We start from the raw sequence: 25,456 nt of genomic DNA on the forward strand, positions 1-25,456 counted from the left end.
ACAAACATTAAAGACAAACATACTGAAAACAATTTTTTTTTTTTTACCAATGTATCAGGCCTTTGCCTTTGTACATTTGTTAGTGATTGGATTTTCTGTAATTTCCTCAGTATACTATATATTTAGTAGAATTTATTATTAGTAGTAATGGTAGTAATATATCAAAAGGATCATTTCTAAATTGATATCTGAAGGAGGCAATTACAGTAATTTTTTCTTTAAACACACTTTAGACATTGGTCTTACCAATTGTTTTACTTCAATGGGAAAAAGGTCAATGGGAAAAAAGCACTATCTTGGATAAAAAGTAATTTCTTTACTGAAATGTTCATTAGCGTTGTAACATCTTACAACAACCTATTAGTCTGGCATTTATTTGAACAAAAGTTTCTAGAAAATTAGTGACAATTGCATGATTGAAGTGGTTAGTTTGGTAATCGGATGGATTGAGCTGGCGTAGATGACTGATGAATCACCTGGTAGGTCCACTGCAAACTGTACGGTGACATCATCTGTCTCACAAGCATGTTCCCCAGAGTGAGACGGCTCGGCTGTTTTGACAACAAGAGCTCTGAAAGTCTCCTCAGATTGGGTGATAACGTCACATTGTTGGAGGTCCTCACCTTCCTTGTACCAGCACACCTCTGCCATTGTGCTTGATACCTCAGGTTGTGGAAAATTAGTAATGACTGTTTCATCATTTGATTCGCTCCTTTCAGTCTCATGGATACCGGTACTTGAAGTTTGCAAAGATGTAGCTAAGGGGTTTAATTTAATATGTTTTAATGTAAGCAGACAATTTGACCTAAGCAGGTAATATTTTAAATTAATGTTTTTATAATTTTGTATTTATTTATTTTATTTTATTTATTTATAAAAAAAAAAAAAAAGCTTGAATGACTGAAACTGATCATGTATCTGTGTGGATTTAAACTAGTTTAAAATCACCTTGGACATCCACCTTAAATATTATGTCATCATCCTTTGATTGACCCAAGTCAGTGGCTGGAGCATTTAGTCTTCGTTCACCTTCCTCCATTTCAAGAATATGTCCATTTTCATTTTCAGAGTAAAATTGTATCTTGTCCTTGTACCAATGAACTGGAGAATCACCTTCAATGGGTTGGACATCTTCAGTTTCAAATGGTTGTGTAAATAATTCTTCTTTATGACCAGGTTCTTCAGTTTTGAGGGGACAAAGCAATGTGAGTATCGTATAGTGAGTTATCTATCAAGAGTGTGAATCAATTTGGGTACAGAACATTTAAGCAAAAAGCCAGACGAAGTTAGTTGCTTTTGTTCATTAATGCTGTTAAACATAGCTTTAAATCACCTTTCAGTTCCTCTTGATAAGCAAATTCATCCTTGGTAACAGTCTTATGTGCTTCTTGCAGACATATATTTGATGACTGGATGAGCCCTTTCTGTGTTGTAGGTTTATTGAATATCACCGTTGCTTCATCTTGTTGGCAGGATATAGGTTTTTCTTGAGTTGTGTGGTCAGAGCTCTCAGTTAGCAGTACACTGGAACAGTCTGCATCAATTGGCAAGTGCCCATCCATTCCACAAATTGGTGTGGTATTTGTCCTCGAGGCTAGGGATATTTCAAGTTATATGAAAAGAGACATATATTACAATTGTGACACATTACATTGCATATTTTAAGTCAACTAAGCTAAACTGCACTTATGTATTCATAGCCTTACAGGTTATAGGTTACAGGCCTTATAGGTTTGTAGTGTTTTTCATATGTCAAAATGTTTTTCTCTTTCTGCTAGAAGTTAAATTCAAGATGATACTGTTGCATTTTTTAGTGAGATGATCTTTGTTAGATAAATATTTGGTGATAAGAGTTTTACTGGTGAATAATAATGAAATGCAGCTACATTATAGAACAGGGCTGTTTTTGTTTCTAAATTCAGTAAATGGATCCAAATAGACAATTGATGTTAAGTGGTTGTTAGGTGGTAAATGTCAATGGCTTATATTTTGCTCTCATCATTATTTGCAGAATGATGGAGCTAACTATTTAAATCACCTTCAACATCCACCTTAAAAGCTAAGACATCTTGATCCATATCACTCTCTTGTATTGTGATGTGATTTGAGCCTTCATCTTCGGAAATCGAAGTACTTTTCTGGTTCATTGGTTGCAACTGTGGTTGCAGCTGTTGAAGCTGAGGTTGCAGTTGTGGTTGTATCTGGGGTTGTAGCATCGGTTGTAACTGTGGTTGTAGAATTGGTTGTATCATTGGTTGTAACTGTGGTTGTATCATTGGTTGTAACTGTGGATGTAGCATTGGTTGTAACTGTGGATGTATCATTGGTTCTGGCTGTGGTTCCTCTTGGGTCAGTCTGAAGGTTGTTGGAATGGACATTTGGGTCCCTTCTCCAGATCTTTCCGCTGTGAGTTTGTTGTTCTCTTTTTCAGATCTGATCTCAGCCTCAGTTCCTGATGTTCCCAGGAACTCTTCTATAGTTGAGTGGTTTACACAAAGAAAAGTTGAAGTACTTTTCTGTCTTCATAATCAGAAAAGCTTATAAAGATGTAGTTTTATTGATTGGTTAATTTTTAAGATTATTTCAAGATTGAAAAAATGTAAGAGAGATGACCATATCACAGAGTGGTCTAAAAACAAGTCAAATATTGGTTAAAACACATATTAAAAACAAAACATGATTACGCAAGAAGTCAGATCACCAACTTTCATTCACTCAACCATTCATTCTGTATTCCAGTTCTCTATAATTCAGTCAGCACAATACTGATGATGATTCTGAATGGCACATGAACAAGATGACTCAAGCAAATGTAGACAGTGTACAGTATAGGTTTAAATGAAATTTGCTTCAATGAAGAATGAAGATATGTAAGTCTATAGAATGAGTGTTAGTTTGGAAGAAGGGTTTGCAGACCAACTGGATGTTGGATAAAGACAGGATAGCATGGATTAGTTTTGGGAGCTATTTTGGGTAGGTAACCAAGATGCAGGGGACCAGCATCTCCAGGAAGAGCCATTGGATAGTTAAAACCACCCTTGTTAGTGGCACAGAGGTGCTGGGTTAAATGCTTGGGTTGAGGTAGCATTATATCACCTTTTATATCCACAGTGCACTGGACAGAGTCACCATAGGTCTCACCACTGAACACCTCATAGTGAGACAGTTCTGCTGTTAGGAAAGCCACAAAGAAAACAATAACTGACTTGCTTCAGTCATGTCAATGTTCCTTATACAGAATGGCGTACAAGTAAGTGGCAAACCACCTTTGTCCATTTCAAACTGGATGGGATCATCTGGTGTCTTTGGGCTGTTTACTTCAAAAAGAGATGTATCAGGTGAGCGGATGATTAAAGTTCCTCTAGATTCATCTGAATGAATTTCAGGATCAGCTTCAGGTTCAAATTCAGATTTAGATTCAAGTTCCAATTCAGCTGCAGGTTCAGATTGAGGAAGCATGACCTCCTCATCTTTGGTCTGGCTGACATATGGAGTGGGATCTGAGATCTCATAATGCAGTGCAGCAGGTTCCATTTCTTCATTGCATTTGGTCATCTCAACTTCAGGATCAGCCATAAATCTTGGTGGTGGCACTACAGATGACCATTGATAGAGGAATGCATTAAATGTGACTATTTTCAAAACGCAGAAAGACAGAACCAATTATGGCCACTGAAACCAAGGGCATGTTCAAGTAACAGTCAGAATACATTAAAAGAGAATAAAAAAGCTACGAAGAGCACACAATTGTTAGTTGTCACACAAAAACATTAAGAAGATTAGAAGCAAATATTTGAAAATCACCTTGGTCTTGTACATTAAACTGGATGACATCGTCCGTTCTCACACAGTCGTACCATCCAGAGTTAGAGGGCTGTGCTGTCTTGACAGCCAACGTCCTCCTGGTACTCTCCAATTTGATATGAGGCTGACTTTTTGAGACGAGCTCTACACCATCCTTGTAACAACACACCTTGGCATTTGGATCTGAGATCTCACCGTGCATATCAGTGGAGTAGTCTGCTTCAACCATCTGGTTCTTCACAGTGTCTGGTAATGTTGAAAACATCACCGGTGGGTCTAAAGGTGATCCATTGCATTATTAAAGAATATACAGAATTAATATCCTTTATTAAAAAGTTATCTAGACTGCCTAATCTGTGAATTCTCAGACCATCTGCCAAGTAGCAAGTTAAATAAAGTAATGCAAAACATGTAACATCTGTCTCAAATCACTGCCCATAAGTTGGATGCATGGTGAGAGGCATGTCCATAACAGCGATGCTAAGAGATGCAGACAACAAAAAAAGCTTGAATTTTTAGTGTGCATCTAGTTTTGCAAATGTGTTACTGGATGTACAAGTTTCTCAAAAAGTCACAAATCACCTTTGATATCCACAGTGAACTGGACAGAGTCATCAGATGTTTCACAGCGGTACAATCCAGAATGACTAGGTACAGCTGGATTGACTACCAGTGTCCTTGCATCTCCCTCTGACTGAATATCCAAACCAGTCTCTGGCTGAAGCTGGGAATTGTTGTGGAACCAGCGGACAGGGACTGTAGGATCTGAGACCTTACAGTGGAGTTCAAAGTGGCCACCAGCTTCAGTGCATATATTCTTCTCAGCTTCCGGAACAGCTGAGAATCTCACTGGTTCAGCTACAGATGATGGTTTGTATCAGAATCATCAAGAATTACAAGAAATTACCCAGATTAAAGGACCTATTGCTTTAAGATAACATGTACTGTAACAACTGAGTATACAAGAACATCATGACTGAAAAGATGATCCAAAATTGTAAAACTAAAGCAGAAAAAAAGGAGACAGAGGTAATGTACAACATAAAATCTTTGAAACATTTCTAAAGAATGTGACAAAAGCGCAACACAGAAAGCAGTGATTGTTAGTGGCATAATTGCAAGAAGACATAGAGTTAATTTGTAAGTCAGGAATAAAATCACCTCTTATCTCCACATGAAACTTGATGACATCATCCTTTGTTGTGCAGCTGTACACACCGGCATGAGATGGGTGTGCTGACTGAATACTGAGTGTTCTCATGCAGTCATCTGATTTGAAGTCTACTCCAGATTCTACAAGGAGCTGATCCCCATCTTTGTACCACTGGACCTGTGCAGTAGAGTCTGAAATCTCGCACTGCAGAATAATGGGGCAGCCTGCTTCAATGCACTTTCTCCGCTTAACCTCTGGGACAGCTGAGAACCTCACAGGTGGGGCTATGGATATTTTTAGAGTGTTTTAAGTCCCACTTTATGATTTGAATAGTCATTTTTTACATTTAGTTTGAAATATATTTTAACTTAATCAACATTGCCATTGTCTTGCCATTTGTTAGTTGTCTGGCAAAATGAAAATGTAACTTAATTCACTTGTAAAAATATAAATCACCTTTAACATCCACATTGAAGAGGACAGCATCACCTCTTGTCTTGCAGCTATACACCCCTGAGTGGTAAAATTCAGCTGATTGGACAAACAGTTCCCTCTTTGTGCCCTCGGATTTGAAGTCTAGTCCACTTTGTGGCAGTAGTTTCGCACCATCTTTGTACCAGGAGACCTGGGCGAGTGGATCTGAGAGCTCACATTGCAGTGTTATTGTTGAGCCTGCTTCAATGGATTTGTTCCTCTCACCCTCCGGAAGAACTGAGAACCTCACTGGTGGGGCTATATGTGTTTTCATTCAGTAGTATTTAGTAAACTTTAGAGACTTGCAAGTGCAAGATTCTTTTATTGGACATATTCATTTGATTTTGAAAGGAGAACTAAGAACAAAAATTACTCACCCTCAACCTCCACATTAAACCTGATGACGTCATCAATAGCGTCGCAGCTGTACACTCCTGAGTGGGAAAAATCCGCTGATTGGATGACAATCCTCCTCATTGTTCCTTCTGATTGGATATGCAGACCTTCCATTGATTTAAGTTCAACACCATTCTTATACCAACGAACTGGAGCCTCAGGGTCTGACAGCTCACAGTAGAGTACTATAGGGTTGCCAACCTCCACAAATTTGTTTCGATCCATTTCAGAAAGTGGAGTGAATTTTACCAGTGGAGCTGATTAAGAGGAATATAAAAGCCAGTAACACAACAATTGTTAATATCCTCATAAATATATCTCAATGCAAGGAAATCAAAGTTAAGTGTTCACCTTGTATATACAAAGCAGCAGAATCTCGAATTCCGTAAGCAATGAAGGTGATCTCTGCTCCATTGTCTGTGTCTCGTACCCCACGAATGCGTAGGGACTGGTGTGTACGTGAACGTCTTATTGAGAACCGGTCATCGTCTTGAAGCTGAGTTCCATTTAGAAACCAAGTGCCTATGACTGAGGCAGATAGCTCAATGGTAAAACAGGCATCCTGGCACTCTGGTACTAAAGCATCTTGTAGAGGTGCTTGGATTCTGGCAACTGGAACTAGAAAGAATGAGATTTGTTAGTGTTTTCTTTATATGTATGTAATGGACAGCCTTATAAAGGAGCTTACCAAGGTGAACTGCTCGAGGGAACTCTACGTTTCCACTCCTTCCATATTTGTTGACACTGCATATCCGAAATCTGTAGTCTGCCTCGCATGGAACACTGTCGCCAAGAATCTCCACTGAGGTTGCAGAGTCTGTAGTCAAACACTGCAGCCACTCTTGTGAGCCAACCTCTTGTCTCTCAATTATGTACCCTGAAGGTGGATTCTTTCGAGAGTCTTGTGCTGGAAACCAGGAAAGAAGAGCTGCATTCGCTCGTTCTGTGTTTATCTGTACCCCAATTGGACAGCTTGGTGGACAGTGCCTTGCCGCTAAAATTAGCACAAAAGAAGAGGTTTGTTAAAAAAAAATTATACATTTGGACATTATGGAATACAAGTGTTTACATATTAATAATCCCCCAAAAAAGTTGTCATACCTTTCACCCGTAGCTGAGATGAAGTTTTTGATCTACCCACATAGAACATGACCAAACCAGAGTCTTGTGGTGTGGTGTTTACAAAGACCAAAATGTGTGTCCTTCCAAAAGATTTGAGAATGGTCTGATGGGTCTCCCTTAGCTCTGTTCCATCTTTGTACCAATGAATGTCCATTTCCTCGTCCTCCACCTCCACACAGAAGGCTGCATTTTCCCCCTCCAGGACATCAACTTTTCGTGGCAGCTTTCTTACTATAGTGCCTTCAAGAGAGTCACTTCAGTTATACAACTGCAAATGCTAATCAGATGAATTTGTTTTCCCAGACAGATGATGGGAAATAAATATAACTTTTTTGTTTTACCTTTGACTGCTACCTCTGCAATGCTTCTACCCCCATCAGCCATCTCGCATAGATAAATCCCATCGTCATCAACTCCAATATCACGAATTGTCAGTCGACGCTTTGTCCCCCACTCTTCCATCCCATATTTGGCTCCAGGCTGTAGTCGTCTGTCTTCTAAGTACCATGTGATTGGAACAGAGTCCTCAGGAACTTCACACTCAAGAACAGCCAAGTCTCTCTCCCATACTTGCAAGTCATTGAGTGGCTGCTTAAATCGAACAGGTGGCTCTGTTACAAGAAGGAAAGGACCCAAAAAGGAGAGTTTTAAAAGTTTCTTTATGTCAGTAATGGATAGATGTGCTGGTGTCCCCAGCATGCTTTTTAACAAGCTTAGTCAGCAAGACTTCCTTGATAGAACAGTTTCACCAGACAAACCATGCTGGTCGAAAAGTTTTTCTGGTGAACTGCATGTTAACCTTTTATAACAACACCAGCATACACTAGCCTCAATCAGCATGGATATTCATGCATGTGTAACCCCTCCGATTCTACTCGCACCGCTCTGAGCGGGATTCAAACTGGTGTTTCCTTACTAGCTGGCTTCTGTTACACATGGAAATTCAAAGTAATCTAGTTGATACTGCTTTTCTTTGTCCAGTAGTGGCTTTGAGGTAATCTGTAATCAGTAATGATGTTGCTTTTGTATTATTATACTATTATATTTTGGAAAGTACTGTTTGTACTGTATTTTTTTCTATTTTTTCAATTTAAAATATCAAAAAATTATTGAAACACAAATTTATTTGAGAATCAATCCTGCTTAAAGACATTTAGACTAGTTTTCAGAAAATGTATCTTTAATAGGAGGGTATTTGGTGGTGTTCAATGATTTTAAGTATAAACAAGTTTTTAAAAAATCTGCCAGTGCACTAAGGCTCACATTCAAGAAAAGAAAACATTTATGAAAACGTATTTATGAAAGTCTTAAGATTTTAGCAGTATTGCTAAATTAATAAAAATACCATTACCGGTAAGTTATTTTTTGCGGTGTATCTAGCTTTTTTTTTTTTGGTTATATCTTGACACCACATCCTTGACATTATTGATGTATTTTTTTGTCTTGTTCGTGCTTGCTTTAGTAGTCATACCTTCAATTTAGCCTTGGTGACTCGAAACCCTTTTGAGCTTTATGGTGTTGCCTGGCTCTGATACAATATAGTCATGCAAAGCAATCAGTTTTGACTGTTTGATGGTCCATGTGAGAAATATGAGCTTGCCTCCAGAGATTTCTATCACATGTGTGGGCCTCAGGCCTTTCAAAGCTTAAGTGATTTTGCAGATATAGGACTGGATGGAATCTATTTCATGTTAATGAGTTTGGCCTGGTCAGGTAATTTTAAAGCTCCCTTGATGCATTTCCTACAACTGAATCATCATAGAATTTACTGTTGATTAAGGAACCAAATGCTTGACACAACAGTTTGCAACTGGCTTATTAATTGTACAGGCCATTTAAAGTGTATGCCAAACTAATATATACTGTATAATGTTATAGATCAGGTGGTAAAACCATAACATTTTATTGAATTTGTATTGTACTGTATTTATCGTATAGGTGACTCTTACCTTTGACAATAAGGTGTACAGCACTCAGGGTTTGGCCTGCAGTGTTTGAAGCAGAACAGACATAAACTCCATTGTCCTGTTGTTTGCAGTAGAGAACTTTAAGTGTGAAGTAACCCTCTCTGTCTTCATACAGGAGATACCGTCTCCCAGACAAGATTAGTCTCCCATCTTTCCTCCATAATATTTCTGGTTTTGGCTTCCCAGTTACATAGCAACGAAACTTTGCATGTTTCCCTTCTGTCACTGCAAACATTTTCACTTTGGCTGAGTTTGGTAGTGGGTCATTTTTCAGCCTTGTTGCAACTTGCCTACCACTTCTCTGTTTTCCCTGATGTGCTTTCCAGTGGCCATTAGTGTATCCATTACGGTTCCCTTCATCTTCGTGTCCTGGTCCTGCATCCACCAACAGCACAGCCCCTGCCAGACTCTCTCCAAATTCATTCCTGGCCTTACATGTGTACACCCCTCCGTCTGGTGCTCTTGTTTTGAAAATCTTTAGCTGGAACCACCCTCCATCCTGATAGCTGATGGTGAAATGTGTGCTCTCAAAAATCTCATTCAACTTCTTGCCATCCTTCTCCCACATCACTTCTGGTCGAGGGTTTCCCCATAGCTTACAGGAGAACATTGCATCCTCTCCTCGTCCAACTCTAGTCGAAAGGGGCTTGATGAGGAAGCGCGGCTTGTTTTCCTCCCGAAATTCCATCTCCTGTGCTTCGCCTTCTACTTTCAAAGTGGCTGCTGCGTACGTCTCTCCAATGCAGTTCTTGGCCTTACAGATGTATTGTCCACTGTCCTCCATTGTCACAGAAGTTATGATGAGGTTGTAGACATTGCCATCCTCAAACACCCGGTATCTGCCCTCTGGGTGAATCTTCTCATTGTTTCTCTCCCATATAACTGCTGGTCTGGGATCCCCACTGATCTGGCATTTCAGAACTGCATCTGTGCCACTCTGTACAACCACAGGACGAGGGTAGGCCAGGAACCGTGGCGCTCCACCAAACACATCCATCCCTGCTCACTTGCCAACCTCCACTCAGAGGGACAGGCTACAGGCATTCAGTCTCTTTATTACTCTAAAAGAAATTTGTTGTCCAGCCGTTTATCAAGTAAGACTCTAAATCATAACACACACAAAAATACACTTAATATATGATTTGATAATAACCAGCCATTTCATACATGTATATAATACTGCATGTAAATACCAGGGTTGTGCACCATTCAGAATTCCAGTTCAGATCTTGAATTGTAATTGAGGTAGCAAACAGTATTTAATTTGAATATAATGAAGAGCAATTATAATGAATTTGTAACTTGTTTGACATTTTTTAAGGCTATTTTAAAAGCATTAAAATTTGAAGTTTATAGGCCTTAGACATGTAGATGTAGTTAGATGTAGTCAATTCTTTACTTTTGAATTCCACTAAACCCTGGTAAATACAGTCTTATCGAATAACAACAGTCTAGAGGCCACCAATACCTAAATAGTCAGTCAAACAGGAAATCATTTAATGTAATTAATTTAGTAAATCTGCAGAACTTGTATTTCAGCAATTTTCATGTTAGTTTGTTTATTGTATAATGCTGCCTTAAACTGCACCTGGGAAGCTTTGTATCTAACAAATTACTTGTCTAAATCAAACTTAGCTTTACTGTATGTTAAGCTCTGTTGTATGTAACAAATTCATTTTATTGAAATATAATTAATTTTACTGCTCTGTTTTACTGCAGAGTTGCTTCTTGCCATCGTGATCGTGGACACACCTCTTCCAACGTCAACTCATTACAGGTAAATATAAGTTGTTTGATATTATATAAAGGTCATAATTATTATATTTTTAAAGCAAAATTACAATTGCCATCTGACATTTGACTTTTTGCCATCATTTACAAAAGTAATATAGTTCACTGTTGGCTAAAACTTTCAACAAGGAACACCTGACTTGACCTGTCATAGCAATAATTGTCTGTTAACAGTATTTGTTCTCTCATATCTTCTCGGAAAAAGAGAAAAATTAATAACCAAACTTTTCATGTCCCAATCATTTTGGAAGACTGCATTAGCTATTTCTCAAATCTTCAACAATCCACTGAAGTATACAGACTGATTAAAAACTAATTGTTGAGTTTGGGTGTTGGTATGTATGTGCACTAGTGCGATTTGATAATGTGGGCTCTCCCCAGAGAGCAAGGATACTATTACACTAGAGTACGTGATGCCCAGAACTTTCTTAGAAATTATGCCTTGTGTGAGAAGAGCTCTAGAGGTGTACTGTCTTTTGGCCCTATTGCAACAGCGGCCACAACACATAACTAACACAGCTGGTGCTGTATTTCAATGGGAAAGTGCTTTATATAGTCTGCCCTAAATAAAGACCTGTGAGAGGGCATGTGTCAGGTATCACAAAGCGCACCACAGAACATGCGTGCACATACAACACAGGTCTCACACACTCACGCAGGACACACCCCATGGGGACCTCTCAGTCAAAATATGCTATGCCTCTCACACCCCTTTTAGCAAATGCAGTTACGAATTTAGCTGTTAAATGTCATTGTCAAAATTAGTTTGTTTGTCATTCGTTTCAGGAAAGAAACACTTGCTCTGTACTATTAAGTGATATCTTCCTCTGAAAATATCTGCTGCATATGAAGTAATCCAGATCATGTTGGTTTAATATGCCCTCATGATTGATTTTTTTTTAATGTGTGGCTTCTCAGTTTCAATCATGCTGCAAGTTTGGCCTCTGGGGTGTACAGGGGGATGTTTATGCGCTAGGGCTGGTTTATCTGTTTTAGGATGGCATAGCGCATGAATCGCTTGTCTTGGGAATTCAGGAAAACGATCTGGTTATAAGTATCCTCCTCAGAACCTTAAACGTCTGCTAGTTATTCATCATGCTACACTTATAAGTTTGCTACGCTACAAACAAGACAACAAAACATGATATATGTAACACATAAACTACTGGTAACACTTTATTTTGATGGTCCCTTTTGAACATTATGGTGACTATAAGTAACATTGCATGCCAGCTAACTCCCATTAGAGTATTAGTCTGCTTAATTTCTGATAATATTGTGATGGTCCTCCAACAGACATTCTACTGACTAAAAGTAACTTTGCAACTACATATCAACTTATTCTAACCCTACCAGTCTACCAATACTTTACTAACACTCTAATGAGAGTTAGTATACATGTAGGTGCAACATTACTTATAGTCAACAGAATGTGTTAAAGGGACCATCAAAATAAAGTGAAACCAAACTACCTTATAAGAATCTCCCTACAATTGAAGAGCTTTAAACACTGATTCTATTAGTATACTGCATACTGTATATTTTCTTAAGAAAACAGGTGTTCAGATGTTCCACAATGTAATCAACATTGAAGAACACATATCAAAAAGAAAGGAAAAGCAGGTACTCTTATTATATCTCCAACTGTTAAAGGTTTAAATGTATAACATCAACAATCTAGATCAGGAATTTCCCCTAGGACTTTAAAAGGAGATTAACCTCCTGTTTGTGCTCCTAATTTAATTAGACTGACCTTTGACCTCAGGGAAACTGCACTTTGTGACATTAACATATCCTACCTCTCTTCAGTCCTCAGAGACAAATGTCAATATACATTCCGCGGCAACCAGCTTCTCCTGCTTCACTGGCCCTCACTTCCAGCTCTAGTTTTTAAAAAGTTTTTTTTTGTTACAGAATAATCCTTTTCCACTTCGGTAAGTTTGTTGCGGTATGTTCTCCTCATTAACATCTAGTCAGTGTCACCTGCCCATTTTGCCAAGGCTGTTAAGTGCCCCTTTTAAGAAGGTTTTAGCCTTATCAGACAGCTTTCCTTTGAACACTCCAGCAGTCCCACGATCTCTGTGGCGTTTAGTCCTGAGACACCCCTAGTGTTATTGTTCGTAGAAGACTGTTAAATGCTTTTGCAGCTGCTGCTGTCCCCTAAAAATACTGGCAGCCTCGATGACAGCAGTGAAGATAAGTCAGGCTCTCCATTCACTTGCTCGCAGTGGCTAAAGATAGGTTGGATTGCTCGTCCTGGGCAGATTGCTTGACTTACTTGAGACCTTGCAATAAAATCTAAGGAGAAGGGCAGCAGCCTTCTGACCTCCTGAAAACTTTCAGCATTTAGTAGAATGTTCAGAACCTTTTGTTTATGGTAGCAGTGTCAGCGTAGTCACCTGAAGGCATTCAGAAACCGTAGAGGATTCCTGGTAATGGTCATAATTTTATGGGATCTGTCATCAGCTTTAGTAGATATGTAGCCCTGCAAATGATTTAGACAAGTATGCCGATCACACGTACTCTGTTTAAAAACAACGTCAACAACATATGATGTAAATGGCGTTGTGTCTGCTCTCAGCTGTGATCTGACACTACTGACATAGCCGATGGTGTTATTTTGAAATGCATTATGCATTTCATTGTCAGAGAAGGTACAGCAAAGTGTCCTTAATTAAGCTCAGCAACTGTGAAATGCCTCTGCGGAAAACATCTAAAAACGAAGCGTTCAAAGCAAAGATCCAGAGAGGTGCTGCGTGCACGTGTGATAAGGCTTATGAATGTGTGAGGGTGAACACAGAGAGCAGTGACCCCTCAGCTGTTTAGAGTCTCACGTCTCACAGGCTCAATGCTGTCTCCTCTGATTTCAGCCATTGGAAGTAATCTGATCTTACCCTGAACCCTGAAACCAGCATCCTGGCAATGAAACGGTTTGTTCAAGCCACTTTGTGAAAACCTGCAGGGATTAGCGGTCCTGTTTTCAAAACTTCTAAATTCCCCTAGCTGCTAAAGAAGATATTAGCAAGTGCTTCGTTTCTTTGTGTTGAACCCTGTTGCAATAAGGACTCTGTTAAAGGAATAATTGTAACAACACTGAGAGTCTGTTAAAGGTGCTCTAAGTGATGCCGGGAGTGTTGACATTCGAATTGTTGTCAAACAAAACGGAGGCTAGCTAGACCCTCCCTCCTCCTCATCCCGTCTCCTCCCTCCTCCCCTCCCTTCCGGCATAAAGGAAAGTCAAAGTAGTCACTAAAAACAAAGTTAAGTTTTACTGATACTTCATTCAATGTGTAATGTCACCAAGTTAGATAAATGCTTTTATATATTGCAGAACAGAATGCAGAAAAAGAGAAACATTGTCTTAAAATCGTTTCGCCACCTGAGGTTATAACTATAACTATAGCTCCCATACAAGGACGCAATAATAGCAAGATAACGTTAGCTTCGCGTTTCCCAGTGAGCATAAACAACGGCGGCGTCGTAAACAAATTTAGTCAAAGTTGTCAATAGCCTATAAATGAACATTCAAATCCATAACAAACAGTGGGTGAAAACAATAATTCACACAAATTGTCGCCCTACTGTGAATTTGCTTGACCATTTACAATAGAGATCGCTAGCTGAAACATATATGTTGTATTCACCAAAGCTAACGCTGACTGCATAGTTCTAGCTAATTACATCCTTGTGTTGGTTTGGCGAACATGTACGTCAATTTAGAAAGAAAAATGGATTTACCTGTTCTGCAAAAACAGAGCAACTGAATGTCTGATTGGAAGCCCTTCTGCCGGCGGAGTTCTCGCCACATTTCGAGGGTTTTTCCGATGTAAATTCGGGACTTCGCGCGTTCCTTATCCTTGTCCCTCTTCTTTACAATTTGTTCATCGGAACGTCGTCTCTTTAGTCGTGTGTCAGCCATAATTCAAACTTCCCTCTTCGTGCTTCTCTCTCGTCTCTCCTCCACACCCCCTTCATGTCCACGCGCACTAACCCCCAAACCACACCCCTCAAATACTTCTTGTCGGTGATTGGCTGGAGCACTATTTGTTGTGTTTGATTTGATTTTGATTTGTTTCAACTTTATTGTCATTACACAAGTACAGGTACAAGGCAACGAAATGCAAAGTTTCATGGTGCGGGTGAGCCCAGTTTGTTTTTGTTGCCGTTTGTGGAGCCTGTGGTGTCTAGAGAGACCGTGTTTTTTTACAGTGTGTTCAGGGGACAGGCAGCTAGCGGATAGTGAGGAGATGTTTGCTGTATGTGACAAAAAATGTTTTGGCCTAAAAAACGCGTGACATCACTTAGAGCACCTTTAATAGCTATAGTTTGCTGATAAAGACCCAGTGAAAGAGCAAGACGACCCCAGTTGTCTTCCGTGTCTACATGTTCGTTCGAAACCGGAAGTTTGGGTAAAAGCTTTAGTTGTGTTAGATAGTAATATGATTTGTTGCAAGATGTAGGTGTAGGAGGGGGAAAGAGTAAGAAATTCTCATTCTTGAGACATGAATATGTGGTCCGTTTTCTTGGAAGAAAACATGGGTAACACACTATTTTACAGTGTCCTTGTTACATATCGTCACCTTCCTAAAATAATTGCCTAAGTCATTTTTCAGGTTTCTCAGAAAACACACAAAAAATGAAAAATAACTTCAGAGGTTCGTTCTTCTTGATGCTGCTCCCATCTTGAAAAGCTTGTACAATTGCCTTTTAAATTTTTTAAATTGCTTGTTAAATCTTTTGACTTAGGCCAAATAAAATGGCCTAAGTCATACTCTTGACATAGGCCATTACACTACAGGGGTAGAACTGCATGATCTGTTCAACTGAGGATGTGGGGATTTTACCAGAGGTGGCCAGCATCATGAGGAGATGACTTATGCAAAAAAATAATTTTTGCATAAGGCAATTATTTTAGGAAGGTGACGATATGTTACATTTACTTACCATAGTAATAACTATAAATTATGCATAATTACATTCAACTAACCCTCAACCAAATCCTAATCCTACCCTAACCCTATAGTAAGTACATGTAGTTACTTAATATTACTCAGTACTTCAATATATAATTACACTGTAACAATGACACCTTAAAATAAAGTGTTACCAAAAAATGCATTTGCTTACAGGTGTGAGTCTGGAAATGTCCCACAGAACAGTGACCAAAGACAAATAAAAAATGGCGATGTCCATGAAAGTGAATAGTCTTATTATTATTGATATGACAAGAGTCCAATTGAATCCGTCAAATCTTCATTAACTAACAGCAGCTTTTATATCTGGAGCATTTGTGTTGCGCGTAGAACACAAAACTGATGGGTGCAGCTCCGGTGGACAGTGACTGTTACCTAAAACATTCAGATGACACACAGCTCATATATACGTTGCTGTAAGTTACATAAAGCGAATCTGAAAGGGCATCTCTGGAGAGCACTAAATGGCTTGCTCCCTCCCTCTGCTGGCGGGATAACAGCTGTCATTATCCAGTTATCTTATTTTAGATGCCGTTTTTCAACCATTTTGTCTGAAACCTTTTCGTTTTACCTCATGATTCTACCAAAGTAATAAAATATGATGTTTCTTTCCCATAATTATCAGAGTAATCTGTTTGCTGGTTATCAAACTGAGCTGAAATTGTCACAAAGTTCTTGTGTATCTGAGTAGAGGTAGTCTAATTTAGGAAAGTGTCGTCATTGCTTTATAAGCGTCTTTCTTCTGACTGGCTCAGACATGTTGTAAGATCTTGGCTGCTTGCCTGCCAGAACTATCCAAACGTATTTCTAGCCATTTGTTTACAAAGGTGGCCACTGGTCCGACAAGTGATATCTCCTTTTCTTAGAAAACATTGCTTTATCTGAGGTGACCAAGCAAGCATATGATAGATAGAGGCACAGAGACAAAGATATGTCAAAAAGTGTAAAACATTTCTACTTACAATGTTGCAAATGGTTTAAATCTGAGCTCCCCCAAAGAGGGAATGGCAGTAAACAATTACCCACGAATACTGGGCATTTATTTACATTATTGAGCATATATATATATATATATCACGTCCCGATTCGGAACCCAGCCAGACCCAGAGCAAACTTCGACCCAAACAACCATGGAGAAGTCACGAGAGCCCCCTGCAGATCGAGCAAAACCACCGGCCGTGACGAATGAGCCAGAGCCCGAGGATAAGAGGCCAGATCTGGCCATCGCACCGGTAGTGGAGTCTCAGTGTGACTCTGACTAGGGGTGTGAGTTCACGACACCAGGGATCGAGGGAACGGAACGTGAGGACTGGCTGATGGATTTTTATGGAGACTTGTCGGTTCCCACCCTATCCCACCTGGTACCTGGATCCTTTGTGGACCATGAGAATTGTCTGGACAATATTCTGCTAGTTTGTTCGGAAGAACCACTGGTTTTGGACTGGGAGCTTTTATTTTCATTGAATAAATGAAACTCATCGCCCCAGTCCTCGGGTGCTCTGGTTCGTGACACATGTACACACACACACACACACACACACACGCACACGCACACACACACACGCACACGTGTGTCCTCGGGTGCTCTGGCTCGTGACACATGTACACACACACACACACGCACACACACACATACATGAACACCAAAAATTGTGGAAAATATTATTATATCAAATATTAGTATATCAAATAGTAATGAAATAAGTCAGCCATTTTATTCCAAAACATTTTTGAAGAATACATTTTTTTTTTTATGTGGTGTAAATGGTATTGGCTTAAATAATCACAAAAATTTGTTAGTGTAGAAATTAAACGAATATGTGAAGTGTTTCTTTTCTAAAAGTATTGTTTGCCCCGGTATGAAATGACACAATTTGCAGTGGGCTGCTTTTAATTGGTGTAAATGATCTGATTTTAGACTCTTTTTAAGTTTCATGGGCTGGAATAAGCTGAAAAACTACTAAACCTAAAGCACAGATAGTTTCCCCAGGCTTCAAATACTTTCTCAGATTGCTTCCTGAAACATGAATGGACATGAATGATGAATGTGTATGGCAGCACATCTTTAGCAGAGGATTCTCAAGGGATGTCAGAATACCAAGAAACTGTATGATTTTTTTGTGAAACTATGCATGTCTCTCTCATTCTTTGCACTTCTGTGTTGCAGGTTGACAGGTTTGACTTTTACATTGTTCATCGCAGAAATCTCTTCAGGTAACTGAAAAAGTGTTTGTGTTGTTTCTGAAGGTCTGTTAATGTGGTTGTTTCTTTTGCTGTCACTTCAGTTGGTTTATGCATTTCAGACAATGGTGAGTTAACAAAACATACGGCCTGTCTCCTGACGTGACAGTGTTTACCTGTGTATCACTAAGTCAGAGTGACGGAAACCTGGCGTGACCTCTCAGTTTCCATAGGTGCAAAGCTATTTGTTTTTCCTACATCAACCTCACTTTTTCCTCATGATTTAAAATTGAGCCTGGCAAGTCTATTCCTATACAACCTCACTGATTTACAGCAGAGCCAAGCTATCATTTAATATTACTGCCTCTGTAAATTCTAAAATTAATCCTGTTCTTCTGCTGTGTTGAAAGAAAACAGGCAGGTGATGCATTTATATCAGACAAGTTCATGGTCCTGGCAATGGCTACAAATTAATTCACACAAGGTTTAGAATGCTGCCTGAATGCTAAAGGTCTGTAGTACACTGTCTCTACTTGCTTGTTTTGTGTGTGTGTGTGTGTGTGTGTGTGTGTGTGTGTGTGTGTGTGTGTGTGTGTGTGTGTGTGTGTGTGTGTGTGTGTGTGTGTGTGTGTGTGTGTGTGTGTGTGTGTGTGTGTGTGTGTGTGTGTGTGTGTGTGTGTGTTTGCCAGGAAACATTTCAGCTGGAAGGTTGTCTGACTGAGCTGACTCATTACAAACTGTCTGCCTTATTTGTTTAAACATGTTCACAATTAAAGCACAGACTGTTTAATCTGAACAACGTCTAATGCTTTAATGCACTGTGGGTAAAGTGGGCCAGTTTGTTCACAAATTAAGAATTTATATTCCTGCAATTCTTTCGGCAACCACTGTGTGGTGACAAAGAATCAGAGAATCTATGCATACTTGTCAGACTTGAAGTTCTTACTTGCATACTTGCATTGACTTTGATTCTTTCATTTTATTCTAATTTCACTGTTGATTGTTTTATAGGAGACATTGTCCAAAAAAAATTGTTTCTTTAAATTATCCTTAATCTATCTATCTATCTATCTATCTATCTATCTATCTATCTATCTATCTATCTATCTATCTATCTATCTATCTATCTATCTATCTATCTGTCGAGAGCTGAACTGAGCTGGATGATGACATCACTGTTTTCTGCAGAGCTGTTTATAGCTGAATTGAACTAATTTCAAAATTGTTGATCTTTCCACGAACTGACTTCAGCTGAACAATGACATTACTGTCTTTTTAGAGCTGCTTTACTGCAGCAGAATTGAATTCTGCTTGCATAATTGATCATTATTTTCCTGTTTATCACTTTAAAGCTGCTTTGAAACAAGCTGTATTGTATTTTATGAATAATTGTTATATGAATAAAGGTGACTTAACTTGACTTGTTTATTTGTTTTCAGTCTAGGTGGCAATGGCTTCCACCCTCAGATATGGAAAATGACCTCAATGGAAGGTGTCAGGAATTTTGATGGCCTTGTGAGACCTGGACAGCACTAACTACTTGCCTCCAGGCACAAGAGTTGAGGTATAGGGTGGTAGCTGAAGGTATGCTGGCCTACATGTGTGAACAAGGCAGTCAGCAGGAGCACCTGGAACCAAATTATGCAGATTCCAATCAGGTGCTTCCATCGAGAGTGTACATGATCTTTTGTCCTGTTTTCTGTTGAATGTTTTGTTGAAATCATAATAATTCTCTATCTCTCTTTTGAGTTTTGTGCCTCATAAGCGTTTTTCGTTTTAGTATTGTTGCTCACTCTGAAAATGGTTTGCGATTTTTATCAGCTACCCATTGGCATAATATGATAAAGTGACAAGTAATAAATACTCCCAAGTAATGTCAGGTCGGCCCTCAAGTAAAAACCGACATGACATTCAATTTCTTTGTTGCTATTACAGTGGCGTTGTGCTGAGTTGCCCTAACCAAAGTTAAATTTGTCCCAAAATCTCACTGTATATTAAACATAAAATAGGCTATTTTTAGCTGTAAATGATCTGTGGCGTTGTGCTTGCTAAATACTTGGTCCTGGTTAGTGACAATAGCTGAAGAGCAGGTGGTGTTATTTGTAAATTGATAAATAGCCTATAGGTCTTTATTTTCTATCATCTTTCTATATTTAATCAGAGAGAAGAACGAAACCAAGCAGGAGGTGGGATTGTGAAAGCCAAACTCAAGTGTATTTCTAAATTTATATAGCACATAATTTAATAACACCTGCACAATCTTGTTCTTGAGGCACAATGTAGTTCTTGTTTCAGAATCTTTGGCATTATGTTAATACCCAAAAAGAGTCGAGTTAATGAGAGTTTTTGGAGACCTTTGTCATACAATAAACAGCGGGAAGCTGTATTGGTGCTTATCTCGTCTGAGCTTCTTGCAGCTACTAACTAGATTTATACACCTTACCCAAACCTGGGGCAAGAGGCCCCTCGTCCTGATTCCATAATCAGATAACAGGATTCTTTCATGCGTGACATTGTTAGCCATTGCCTCACCCAAATAGCTAAAAGTGTGGCCTAGATCCATAGTTTGAGACACAAAATTCTCATGCATAAGATATAAAAGTACTAAAAATGCAGAGAGAAATATTTGAAGACTAATTACACTGCTCTCTTTTCAATTCTGATTGGTCAGTATTTTAATTGATTATTTAGTGAAATTACCATTCGTTTAATGGACCACAATCCCAGTCAACCGACTTCATATGAAGCTGTGCTAGTCTCTCATATCACTCCGCCGTCTCTTTCTTTTCATATAATTTCAACTCATATTCGTATTTCATGTCTATTTATTCATTTATTTGGGAAGTACTTGTGTAACAAGATGAAATAATGTACCATAGCTTCGCATCAGGTTTATTATGCGATAATGCCTGGCTGAATGTACACCTTTTGAAAGTCTCTTATTCTCAGCAAGGTTGCATTTACTTGATCAGAAATACAGTAGAACAGTAATATTGTGAAATATTATTACAATTTAAATGTTTTCTATTTTAAAATATTTTAAATATATATTTAATTCCTGTGATGCAACGTTTAATTTTCAGCATAATTACTCCAGTCTTCAGTGTCACATGATCCTTAAGAAATCATTCTAATATGCTGATTTGTTGCTCAAGAAACATTTATTATTGTTATCAATGTTGAAAACAATTTTGCTGCCTAATATTTTTTGTGAAAACTGATACATTTTTTCAGGATTCTTTGATGAATAGACAGTTCAGAAGAACAGCGTTAATTGAAATTTACATTGTTACAAAAAAGTATTTTCTGTCACATTTGATCAGTTTAATTCATCTAAAATAAAATAAAAATCCTACTGACAACTTTTGAACATTCTGAACATTGACGTTGACATAGTCCTGAGGGATCTTCTGCTAATACTACATGAATACACATATTGCTAAAAGTTATGTCAGACATAAAAAGCAGCTTTCAAACAATTTGGCCCATTGTTCTGCGTCAAGTCCTAACTGTGGCAAAACACCACCGATCCGAATTCCTTGAGAATAAAGCAGCATACACAGATCAGTCATCAGCTCCAATGTCATATTAGTGGAATTTGAATCACTATTCTAAAAGTTAAAATATGAAATCCACTCTTGACAGAAAAAAAATCCACAACTAGACCAGACACATTCATCTCCAAACAGAACAGTCTTTGATTGACATTCACAAATAGAATAGATTCAAAGGGTCTATATGAAACAGAACTGCAGATTATTTCAGCTCAACAGCAGCACATTATAAATCAAGAGGGAAATGATAGGAGCTTAGCTGGAGGACATGGATGAGCACAATGAAGCACTTTTTTGAGCAAAAGATAGAGACATTCAGTCAGGCAGAAATCAACTGCAATGTGGGTCTCAACAACTATTTGACAAGTGGAACAAATTATCTTAGAAGATCCTGTTTGGTATTTGATGCATAGTTTGCTGTAATCACATTTATGTCCTATTTGAGTGTGTGAAGTTCCTTTTATTTTGGCTGGAAACACATTTAGGCCTGTGTGTCGTGTAGCTCATTTAAGTCGAGATAGTTTGTTTTTTGTTGATCTCATCTCTTGATACACGGTCCTTCAACATTGAAAACCAAATGAAAGTAGTTTAGAGTTTGCTTTAATTTAGACCATTTTTATTGAGTTCTTCTCATAAGTTGTTTATAGCTGTAATCACACACGTGCATAAAAAGTCGAATGAAGGTAAAAGTATAAACAAAATGGCACTTATAATTGAATTTGGAGAATGCTTATGTAAGGGGATTATACAACATGATTTTCTTGAGACATGCCCTTAATAGAAAAATGTATTCCAGGTGTATAACCAAGATGCACACAGGTTTTTTTTATTATTATTTTGTACTATTTTCCCATGAAGTTTGCCACTAATGCCCAGGCTGGGAAAGAACTGCTTTTCTTCTCAGCTAGTGAACTGCGAAATGACTGATAATTGTGAAAAAATGCTGTCTTGGCTCTAAGAGTTTATGTGTTGTGTCTGGTGAAAGGCTAATCTAGTTGTGTATTTGTGCAATTCTGATCTTACCAGCTCCGTTGATTAGATTACTAACCTTTTTATTTATTTATTTATTTAAACTAAACTTACAGGCCTTTGCTCTTTGAATGTTGTTTACCTGGATTCTTCCATCTGTGAAGCAAATCTGCTTTCCTTAATGTTTGCTGCCAAAAATCTGTTGTTCATATTTATTTATTTTTTCTAGATCTAAAGTCATTCCTGAAATCAAAATGAGTCTACTAACATGTTCCTGACGCAGAAAGCATCTTTTTCAATTTACAGAAAACACACAATGAAATCCAGATGGTCTTGCATCTATTAAAATAATAACATTTTCTTCTATGGAACACAAATGGTGAAACTGTGAAGACTGTCCTGGCTGCTCTTTTCCATATGCCATATTTTCCAGCATTTCAAGGCACCGTAATATGATTTGAGAGCTGCAGTGGAGGGAATCATTTTCTGTGAATGATTAATTACATTTTGGCCTGTTTGCCACTCAAATCTATCAAAAGACTTATTGTGCACATATGGAATACTTTTATTATAATTCTCTAATAATTACTTTGGAGCTTGACAGCAATGGCCCCCATTCAGTGTTTGCCCAGTATCTCCCATGATGTAAGTTCTTTTGTTTTCCAAATAAATAGCCTTCAAACACAATATCTGACAGTTCAAAATAGAGTGCAGAAATCAGTAGCATCTTACTTAAAGTCTTTATGTATAATGCATTATAAGGCATTAACTATGCCTTTTAATGAACCATATAATTGCTTTGTATGATCCCATGAATAATCATAACCACAGTTATAATACATTGTTACATCTTTATAAAGTATAATACATTAAAACTCATGACAAACAACTAATTTCAGATGTAACAAGGAATGTACACATTTTAAAATGTATTTTAACTTTGGTTACAAATATTTTTTGAAATGATATAATGCTTTAAAACGTACATTAGTACACAAACGTACACAATACCTTTATAATGTGTTATAGGCTACTTAAAGGCTTTAAGTAAAGTGTTACCAAAAAATCATTGTCAAATTATAGAAAAAATACTATACTGTGTGAGATCACAAATTCAAACTGTATAACAATATAACATTCAACTTTAATGCGTTCACAGTTATCTCACAACACACATATCATGTGCATTTTTGTCCTTTTACTATTTAAAGTGCATTTCAATGTCCTAATTATTTCAAATAAATGTTTAAAGCAATATAGCACAGATGATAATGGTGATGAGATGCTTAATGTTCAACATTTTCCTATATGTATTTACATTTATCTAAATGCATTCCTTGCTTTTATAGGAATGCAGAGCTCACCAGGGCTGTGAACGTGTTTCAACAGCAGCCCACAAGCTTCTGATCACAGCGCTGGCTCCAGAGGCAGTGACTGAAGTCCGCCAGCATCAGACTCCTCTGCGATCCTCCCCATCCTCTGCAGTGAGAGGTTACTCATGGTGCTGAGTGCTCGTAATGAGAACATGCTGGAGATGCTTTGATGAGGTGGCCTTGTGTGTGCCAGTGGGTGTTCCTGAAGTCATAGGTGTGTGTGTGTGTGTGTGTCTGTTCCCACTTCCTCTCTTGTTGACCCACTGTTCCCAAGAAAGCTGACCTGACTGGGAAAACAAAAGCTGCACTCTCATTGACCCACTTCACCCTGCTGCAATAAATCTGATTGGGCGACACATTCTTTTATCTCACATTTGTTGTAAAGAATGTGCGCTCTGGGTTCAACTTTAAAAAAAACAACGGAAATATTATGTGATCACTCTAAAAGGATCTTTGTTTGATTTTATACTATGTCTAGAAGCATGTTTGCCCAAAGTGGTCATGAATGAGCATTTGCGATCGGTAAGAATCTGAAGAATTGTCATGTCGTGAGCTCATTGGACACATCTTATCTGGTTTCTGATTTTATGAGTCCATTCTAACTGACAGCATACCAGAGAGTGACAGACATATTTGAGGAGTGATTAACTTTTATGTGTGAGAAGCACTCTGCTCACAATGGACTTCACCTTATCCTTTGCATTGCACAAGTACGCCACGTAACCCCAAGTTAAAACTGCACTCCAGGTCAGTGCAAGGCACTCAAGAGCGCTGGTGACAAGTTCATCGGAAAGACAAATTAGGGCTGAAAGCATAGGAAGAACTCTGTACACATTCAGAATTGTTCCTAGTCAGAGACAGGATCAGATTTGTTTCTCTTTTGATGACCCTTTTTCTTAATGGCAGTTCAAACTTTCCTCAGTACACTACAAACAAAGTAGCTTAAATGTGAAAATACAGTCTCCTATTCAAGTTTAACATGCAGAGACAGTCTAAGCCATTTACTGTTGGTTATCAAAACATTGCTCTGCAACATTGACTCAAACAATGGCGTGAGTTTGCAGCAGGACTGTCCCCTTGGTTGACCAATTGTGGATGGAGAGATGTTTAGGAAACTGTTTAAAATGTTTGTCCTTATTTCTGCAAATCCGTTTGATGATGCCAAATGTATACATTTTTTGTAGGCTACCACAAGTATTGTCAAACAAAAGTTGCAATCTGTTCAATCTAACCCTAATTTGAATTTAGATTTACTTGGTAAAAAAAATACATTTTTCAAGTATGTTGTCTTTTATTTTTTTTCTCAACTTTTAACTTATTTCTCTGAAGAAGAAAACAAAAATATGATGTAATCGCTCATCCATGGAGCTGCTATATTCAATTTAAAAATATATTCAATTTGTACTACTTTTAGACCAGGAAAAAACTAAAGCACCTATTGATGTCTCAATAAAACTGTGTTAGTTAGGCCTATATCAAGATAACAAAAAAAAGTTGAGTTCTTAAGAAAACAACTTCCTGCTAAAACTGCTTTTTTAAAGTCATGAGAAAAGTTCAAAAGTTATTACAAGAAAACAAGACAGTAATTCAAAAACAAAACGGAAAAATGCATGGTCTCCTAGGGCTTCCATAGGCTACTTGACATCTCGAGCGCGTGGCGTCACAGGGGTCAGGTGGGTGTGTCGGTAGGCTTTAGGAC

General features: G+C 38.2%; 1 protein-coding gene and 1 long non-coding RNA gene across 12 annotated transcripts in view; one reads left to right on the forward strand and one right to left on the reverse strand.

The window, feature by feature from the left end:
• Positions 1-12,850, reverse strand: part of obsl1b (obscurin like cytoskeletal adaptor 1b) — a 32,569-nt gene extending 19,719 nt beyond the window's left edge. For 3 of the 11 annotated variants that reach the window (XM_082176650.1, XM_082176654.1, XM_082176652.1), the window contains exons 1-17: positions 12,507-12,849; positions 8,899-10,018; positions 7,291-7,560; positions 6,929-7,189; positions 6,516-6,821; positions 6,179-6,445; positions 5,809-6,084; positions 5,414-5,689; positions 4,966-5,241; positions 4,387-4,662; positions 3,805-4,080; positions 3,267-3,593; positions 3,097-3,171; positions 2,039-2,473; positions 1,334-1,594; positions 949-1,179; positions 477-758 (exon numbers count right to left, since the gene is read on the reverse strand). In XM_082176650.1, coding sequence (XP_082032776.1) covers positions 477-758; positions 949-1,179; positions 1,334-1,594; positions 2,039-2,473; positions 3,097-3,171; positions 3,267-3,593; positions 3,805-4,080; positions 4,387-4,662; positions 4,966-5,241; positions 5,414-5,689; positions 5,809-6,084; positions 6,179-6,445; positions 6,516-6,821; positions 6,929-7,189; positions 7,291-7,560; positions 8,899-9,913 — 5,110 coding nt within the window. In that variant the 5' untranslated portion in view covers positions 9,914-10,018; positions 12,507-12,849. Of the gene's footprint in view, positions 1-476; positions 759-948; positions 1,180-1,333; positions 1,595-2,038; positions 2,474-3,096; positions 3,172-3,266; positions 3,594-3,804; positions 4,081-4,386; positions 4,663-4,965; positions 5,242-5,413; positions 5,690-5,808; positions 6,085-6,178; positions 6,446-6,515; positions 6,822-6,928; positions 7,190-7,290; positions 7,561-8,898; positions 10,019-12,506 lie in introns of all 11 variants that reach the window. The other 8 variants (XM_082176651.1, XM_082176646.1, XM_082176649.1 and 5 more) reach the window with 8 other exon arrangements.
• Positions 10,563-23,982, forward strand: LOC309503858. The gene is made up of 4 exons (XR_014207899.1): positions 10,563-10,693; positions 17,848-17,894; positions 19,301-19,519; positions 23,734-23,982. It is a non-coding gene; the product is annotated as an uncharacterized lncRNA (long non-coding RNA).
• Positions 23,983-25,456: the final 1,474 nt, after the last annotated feature.

Source organism: Leuciscus leuciscus (assembly GCF_965113295.1).
Source record: "Leuciscus leuciscus genome assembly, chromosome: 7".
NCBI lineage: Eukaryota > Metazoa > Chordata > Actinopteri > Cypriniformes > Leuciscidae > Leuciscus > Leuciscus leuciscus.